Below are 386 nucleotides of genomic sequence, written 5' to 3'. Positions count from 1 at the left end.
ACTTCCCTCCCAGCACCGCCCTCAACAAAACAGCTCGGCCCTTCGGGGCCGGCTCGCCTCCGAACCCACGGCCCGGGCTGGTGACGAAACCCGTGACGTATGCGCCCCTGGCGCCCGCCTGCACCCCCCAGCACAATGGGTATGTTGCTGTCTGTCCTGCTCCCTGAGGATCGGGGGGAGCCCGCTGCCCAGCCCTGCTGCGCCTTGCATGCCAGGCACCCATGGGTGGGAGCGGGTGACAGTGCCCGTGCTGGGGTCCCCCGATGGCTGGTGCTGAGGTGGCACAACAGGACTCTCACACGTGGGGACACACAGCCATGCACATGTTGGTCCCTTGCTTGGGGACGTGTCAGCCTGTGGGGAGTCCTGCAGGGCACGACGCGGCA

The 386-nt window shown here is 67.9% G+C and overlaps 1 protein-coding gene across 1 annotated transcript in view; it reads left to right on the top strand.

The window, feature by feature from the left end:
• The window catches only part of PDLIM7 (PDZ and LIM domain 7 (enigma)), a gene marked incomplete at its 3' end in the record, with an annotated part of 12,905 nt that overhangs the window by 4,958 nt on the left and 7,561 nt on the right, over window positions 1-386 (top strand). Inside the window, exon 4 of the mRNA XM_009326223.1 lies at window positions 34-139. Within this exon, the coding sequence (XP_009324498.1) occupies window positions 34-139 (106 nt within the window). The remainder of the gene's footprint in view (window positions 1-33; window positions 140-386) is intronic.

The sequence above is a fragment of the Pygoscelis adeliae genome, unplaced genomic scaffold (genome assembly GCF_000699105.1).
Source record: "Pygoscelis adeliae isolate BGI_AS28 unplaced genomic scaffold, ASM69910v1 Scaffold766, whole genome shotgun sequence".
In the NCBI taxonomy this organism is placed as follows: Eukaryota; Metazoa; Chordata; class Aves; order Sphenisciformes; family Spheniscidae; genus Pygoscelis; species Pygoscelis adeliae.
Note: the sequence above shows the minus strand (reverse complement) of the source record. Positions and strands in the feature narration are given on the sequence as shown.